This window comes from Penaeus vannamei, chromosome 24 (genome assembly GCF_042767895.1).
Source record: "Penaeus vannamei isolate JL-2024 chromosome 24, ASM4276789v1, whole genome shotgun sequence".
NCBI lineage: Eukaryota > Metazoa > Arthropoda > Malacostraca > Decapoda > Penaeidae > Penaeus > Penaeus vannamei.
In genome coordinates, this window is record NC_091572.1 from 5,908,394 (window position 1) to 5,915,893 (window position 7,500).

Below are 7,500 nucleotides of genomic sequence, written 5' to 3' on the forward strand. Positions count from 1 at the left end.
CACACACACACACATATATATATATATATATATATATATATATATATATATATATATATATATATAAATATATATAGACCCACATCGTTGGACATGGAACAACGATGCAAGTAATGCAGCCAAGGAGATCGACCACATCTTCGGTAGCATTTGTTGAAGGATCCTACAGAACTGCAGGGTGTATGGCAGTGCCGAATCCTGTGGTACTGATCATAGATCAGTTGTGGATGCCCTTGAGTCCACTTCAAAAATCCCCCGTCGGTCCAATAATCACCCTAAGGTGTTTCATTTGGACAGGCTGGGGGAGGGGGAGTGTGCCCGGGGGTTTGCCGAGGCAATTTCGAGTCGCTTCATGGCGCTCGACAACCTGACAGACCCTGTAGTTCTGTGTGACACCTTCATGCGCGAAATGCTCGATGCAGTATAAGAATTGATTGGTGAACGCCCAAGAACAATACAGAATTTCATTTCGCAGGAGACGCAGGAAGCTACTGATGCTTGCCGTGCGGCCGTTTGACATGGGATCGGGATTTGCATCATTCTCAACCACTTGTGGAGAAGGCTTGTGGGACGACTTGAGCAGATCGATCATACCTGTCGTGAGGACCTCGAGATGAGCTGAGTCCCTGACTAGCAGCTCGCTATGACGAATCCTCGTAGGTGAAAACAAAGGGTGGATGTGGCTATGTGCCCCCATCGGCGTTAGCTCCCAGTGATCATATGTGTGTGTGTGTAGTTTACAGAATTACTATTAATCCAATAATCCTTGTCGGAATGCCTCTTAGTCAGAGCTACTATCTAAAGTCAATGTGGAACAACAGTGGGCAATATCAAGGTCAATGACTTAGACTTCATTGACTTTGGCTCTGCTATCCTATCTCTCTAAACCCATGTGGCGATACATTTAGCAATAAAGTGAAGCCCTTGGGTTTAGAGATATCCTGGGGCCTGTTAGAAGAGCCTTTTCAGTCAGTACGTGCTTGCAGTAAGATATTAAAGTCACACAAAGTTTTACATACATTGGTAATGTTTTTCATGAATCTGGCCTATCCAGCCAGGAAGTCAGTAAACAGACTGGACTAGCAGCAAGTGTCATGAACTCTCTCAACATGAGTATTTGAAGATATCAGTACCTGTGCATAAGACAGAGTTACCCATCTTCAGGAATATGATACTACCAGTTTTACCCGATGAAGGGGAATCTGAATGCTATCCTGTACCTTGGAGGCTCACCTTGATGCCTCTTATAAACGGTCCTTGGGTTGCTGGCAGGGCCATATGTTCAACCAGCAGAAACATCTTAAGACTGGCATACGACCTCTTACTTACACAATCTTGACCATCAACTCAGGCAATACAGGCACCTGACTTGGTTTCCAAAAGACCATGCCCACAAGTTGGTGGAGGAGGCATATGGGACGTCCTAGGAAGTCATGGCTTGGTTTGAGCTGTCGTGACGAGCTAGAAATGAGCAGAGTCCATGCCAGGCGGCTCACCATGAGAAACACTCGTGGATGGAATTGAAGGGTTGATTAGTGTAATTGGTTGCGCTCATCCAATGTGCCTAAGCAAGGATCAAGATTGCAAATATCCCATAAAAAATTCCTCTGAACAGTTGGTGTACAAAATGTATATTTCTTTTTTTAATCAAGAAAATTTCACCATCATAAATTATAGTTACAAACTAGTATAGCAAAAATACTGTATGTTCTCTTTTATATGCTTATATTTAAAAAGTATTTTTTTTTAGTATCTTCAAAATATATACAGTACATCTATATTTGAAAAAAAATACTTAAATATTCATTTTCCTGAACTGGGATATATTGACAGCTTCATTATAAGACATAAGTTACATACTTGAGAAGTCATCTTACTTTCTGGAATCTGTATGTCTACATTAAAGCTAAGAACATGTAAATGAATGGTGAAGAGATTTTGAAAAGCAATTCCTTTATATTACAACTCGACATCTTGAATGATACATCATTTATAACCTCTTGTATACTCTCAGCCAGTAATGACAAGCAGTTTTGTGCAATATTTGTTACTCTCAGGCAATGTTCTATAAATAAAATAAAATATTTAATTTTTTTTATTTTGACATTTACAAAAATATCCTTTGAATATATCTTCTGCTTGGAATTATTCTTATTACAGTATTGCTCACTCTAGTGCCTTTACATTATAAACTTTCTTCCCATATGTTTAATGAAAAGAATCTCATAACAAGCCTCTTTTCTTTATTAGATATAAACATTTATCCTTACAGATAATTAAGGTTAGTGATATAGGCCACAGCAATGCAAATCCAGTTCAGTATTTGCAATGCCATTAGCTGCAGTGAAAGATGTGAAGAAATAAATTATTCATTTAGCATGAAGGAATTCATATCAGTTCAGATTTCACTGTTAAAGAAAGGTTGCTGTATCCTTGAAAATGCTAAAATCAAACTCTTTTCTTTTATTATAACTTACGTAAAACTCATCATTCACATTTAATGCAAGTCAATTTGCACTGGCGACATTTGAAAAGCCTTTAAAACATTCATCAATCATCACACAGACTTATACATTATCGTACCAAATGACACAGACAAAATTTCATCTTCTAGGACCTTACAGATAAAAGTCCTAAACTGATGAAAAATATAAATACCAGGTACACATAAATACCACAAAATTATCATCAATGCCAAGTCAAAACATGGAATGAATTTTACCCTGTTCTAAAGTTCATAAATTGTTAATTTCTTTAAGTGATATTTGGCTTTTGATACTGTTTAGCACAGAAAATGACTAGAAGTAACTGATTGAAGTTATATTTATATAAATGTATATATCTATATCTCTCTATCTATATATATATATCTATACATATATATCTATATCTATATATCTATATATATAGATAGATAGATAGATAGATATATAGATATAGATATATATTTTATACATATTATATATATATATATATATATATATATATATATATATATATATATATATATATATATATATATATATATATATAATGTATAATGTATAATGTATAATGTATAATATATAATATATAATATATAATATATATATAATATATATATATAATATATTTATAATATATTACATATATTCATATATATATATATATATATATATATATATATATATATATATATATATATATATATATATATATATATATATATATATATATATATATATATATATATATATACATACATACATACATACAAGCATTTATCAGCTGTCATTATATTCCATTTCCATCCAAAAATATAAAATAATATTAAGTAAACACTTTCATTTTTCATCAAGCAACAAATGATGCAAAAACAGAGGTTTTAGCCTATCATGTACAATGAATTAAATGTTATTCAGCATAAAGTTATTCCCCCATTTTATATTTACAATGAATAAAAAAAAACTTTTATGTAGGTATAAATGCTGATACAGGTCAAAGTTGCTTTTATAATCAAAATGAGAAAATAATATATAATGATTACATTGTTTTTCTTTTTTTCTGTAAATTCATCATCTTGGAGTAATTCTAATGATAATGTAATTCTATATATAATTTGAAAATACATTAACATTTTCATGAAGTAAATTTTAGTTAACCATATCCACAGTGAATGAAATATCCATAGGTAATCTAAAATATTACTGACATCCATATAATTTCACTTCAAACAATTTCGTTGATTTTTATGTAAAAGATTTTTTTCAGCTTACAAAATGTATTATTTTCTTGAAAAAATAAATGCAACAGTATAGAAAACATTAAATTAAACAATGAAACTGTCTTCTTAGAAAATTCTTACTCTTTAGCTTTCACATTCACATGTATTCTTGAAATATAATTCATCACTGAAAAGAAATACATTACAAAATATTATCATTCTTAATTCCTAATTAGGAACAGGATGAATATTTTTTTTCTGTTAATACTTTATGATTCTAAACAAAACTACAACATCTAATTAGTGTCTTTTCATAAAAATTATGAACAATAAACTTACATACAATTTATATAAACATTTACAAGTGTTATAACTTATGATTAACACCTTTTCTTTTCTTTAACTTACCCTAAAGACCTATGAAATCTCACTGACAGGTGATATTATGTCACATTTCATAGCCTGTATGAAATTTTGCTCTATGAATGTCATGGCATTTGATCCCACATATTTCTGGCTTTAGCTCTCGTTAAAGCAGTGTGGTGTCTTTCAAATCCTTTCTTAAAGAATCAATCATCATCACCTATTGAAAGAAAATTCCTGGACTTTTTTATGGAGCCTGTGAATGAATGAGGATGATCTACAGAGGTTTGCATCACTAAATATAGCAAATCTAAAGCTTTTTCTACAGAATATATTACTTTATCACATAGACTTGGCATAAAACTGAGTATCATGAAGCATGAATTGAAATTCAAATTAGAATCTGTAAAATGGTATACAAATATTTAAAAATGTGTAAAATTTCTAAAAAAATATTCAACACAATTACTACATAGAAAAAGTCTATATAAGAATGCATAACTTCATGAAGCATAAGATGCAACCAGCAGGTTTGATGCTACATCTTCATGAAAATTGTATGGTATTCTAATGAAGATATAAAACTTAAGCAAGTCTGTTACATTGCTTGCATTGGGAAGTTATTAATTCTTACATATACATACTTCTTCTACCTTTGTTATAATAAACTCTGTCCATAAGTACTGGCCAGTCATGAAATACCTGGGTTCTTGAACTGCCTATAATGACTTGTATGCAAAATAGAACTGTAATGTATCTAAATTTAGAATATTCTGTTAACATGTATTTTGATTTTAAGTGCACATTAATTCCACCCTGTGCATTACCTTGAAGCATAGCATAAATCTGTTGTTTTTTGCTGACATCACTGATCCCTGAATTAATATTTTTCTTAATGAAGACTGAATAAAAATGCTATCAAATATCAGCACAATTACCACAATAGCAATCCCTTCACTGTTCACAACAGCTTCAGTATAATGCTAAAGCCCACAGATTGTACCTCTATATTTCACCTTTATATTTTAGGAAGTCTATGAGGAGCAACCACTGGATTGGCCATTTCTAGCATTCTCCGTCCTTCAGCCCTATAGTCAAACGTACATCCATGTTCTTCTGCATGACGATGCTGGGAACAAAAGACACGGTTACACCGACACTCAAATGTTGTCGCAATACGCAAACGTCGTGAGCACTGATCACACCGAGGTTTCCGCCGACTTTTTCTCTTCTGGGGTGTCACTGCTGGAAGGTGAGTTGGAGATGATTGATGGCGACCACTCCCCAGACGCCTTCGACCTTCCTCTGGTGTAGTCTTCCGTGATCCCAGTCCTTTACTGTTCATTATTCCTCTCAATATATCTCTTTGTTCTCTACTTCCAGAAGCAACAAGGGCACCATTTCCTGGAGAAGGAGGTGTATTATTTCTTAATGATGCTAATGACACTGACACAGATTTATTTCTATTAATATTTGAGAGGCCATTGCTAGCTGTCATACTATTAGACAAGCTGGCATTATTGGCTGTTCCTGGAGGAGTGATCATAGAATGGTTAGAATGGCGAGAATTTGCTCTTGATGTATTAAGTATTGAGACAAGTTCACGAAGACGGTCATCAGGAGCACGAATTTGGATACGTTCACTTATTGCACTTTCCCCTCCCATTGATGCTGGCCTGCGCTCCAGAACTTCAGGAGATGTTTTTGGACGGATATTAGGTGTTCTCTGAGTAGTACGAAGTAAATCCTGATTGTGAGAACGGTAAAGGGGGTCTGCTTCATGTCGTTTACTTTTTCGAGCAGTCTGTGGGGGCATATAGAGGGGCACTGGACCCTCCCTCCTTGGCCAAGCTTCACGAGAGTCTTTATCATCCTGCACTATTTCTTTTCCACTGTTTGTAACAAGTCCATGTCGCACTAACGATTTTCGGTAAGAAGCATAAGCACTTTTTTGAGTCTGGGCACCTATTATCTGAGAAGGCACTTTAGGCTTTTGTCCACTTCCCTTCCCTCTCTCTTCATTGACTGCAGGCAGCCGTTTGCGATCAGCTGGGCGAATATCATCTAAGGGCTTCCGGCCTGTCCAGTCCACAGGGATGGGTGGGTGTGCTGTAGGGATTTCCTTGAGACGAGTAGATGTCCGTGATATGCTGTTACGACGGAGCTCTGCATTTCTTTCTTGAGTGGTTGGCCGAGAACCACGTCCTCCCCAGCGATTTACAGTTTTGAGCCGTTTTCCCCCACTGCCACTACGCTGACGAGTATTAGGCCTTGATCCCCCTGCACGATGTTCCTGTGAATCTGCGAGGTTTAGGTGATTCTTTGTTGCTGCTTCTGCCTGAACTGCAATCGATTTTGTATTGTGTTTTTCTCTTCCCTCTGATGTTACTTGTTTTGCATTCTTCTCCTTCTTTGCCTGCTGTTATAGGAAACAAATATTAATAAACTAACATTGTATTTTCATGATATATGTAATATAGCTTCCAAAAAGGGTAACATCCATAAACCTATTTAGAGAACATAGTCATAAAATATATCACTGCCATTTTTGGTCTCTGTAGAACTGATGATATGGTATTTGATCAGAGTTGTAACAGATAAATTTAGAAGTAAAATGTAAGAACTATATGTGGACATTTATGGACACGTTTTTATTGCATTTTAAATGACTATGAAAACTCTTGCCAATTAATTACTATCACTTCCTGTTTTGTTATCAAAAGAAATAAAAAACACTTATTTATATTTGTTAATATAGTAAAGATGATTGTCCTGTATCATCTTATAATTATCCTACTATATAATATACTACAAATGCTCATATGAGGCTTCACAACACCTTTCTGAAATATTGAAATCAAAATATATTTAGCTTCACAGATGATATATGAAAAGAATCTAAAAACTCTAAAAATAGAACTTGGAAATTCCTCTTCAAAGAAGTCCTAAAAGATAATTAGTAATCAATATATCATTTTGCATATAACATTTCAGGCAGAGTATGTTAACAGTGTTTTTCCTCATATATTCCTCATGCATCCATTACCTACAATAGAACTGTTTTAGAATTCTATATGTTGACTTCAAATCTCCTACAAACTAATGATCTAGTAATATTTAATGTTTTACCTGCAGATCCACATTAAAGGCATAAAATGTATTTCATTAACTACTGGTAATATTATCCTCATATCTCTCCTCTGAATATTTTTTCCAATGAAACCTGATTTATAATGGAAGAAAATATATCCATTCAGGGGCATCACCAGAATACTAGAAAGGGTGCGGCACCAAAGCTTTCTAAGAACTACAATACTTCTCTTGCATTTTGCACAACTGACATGTTTACCTTTGCAATTTGCTAATGACTTACACATATCAAGAGTCAACTGATATCAAGTAAAAAAAATGTATGCAGTATATACAAATCCCAC

General features: G+C 33.9%; 1 protein-coding gene across 4 annotated transcripts in view; it reads right to left on the reverse strand.

Moving 5' to 3' along the window:
* Nucleotides 1-3,530: 3,530 nt before the first annotated feature.
* LOC113830135 (AN1-type zinc finger protein 4) overlaps nucleotides 3,531-7,500 on the reverse strand; it is a 67,487-nt gene continuing 63,517 nt past the window's right edge. For 2 of the 4 annotated variants that reach the window (XM_070138286.1, XM_070138287.1), the window contains exon 7: nucleotides 3,531-6,485. In XM_070138286.1, coding sequence (XP_069994387.1) covers nucleotides 5,085-6,485 — 1,401 coding nt within the window. In that variant the 3' untranslated portion in view covers nucleotides 3,531-5,084. The remainder of the gene's footprint in view (nucleotides 6,486-7,500) is intronic. The other 2 variants (XM_070138289.1, XM_070138288.1) reach the window with 1 other exon arrangement.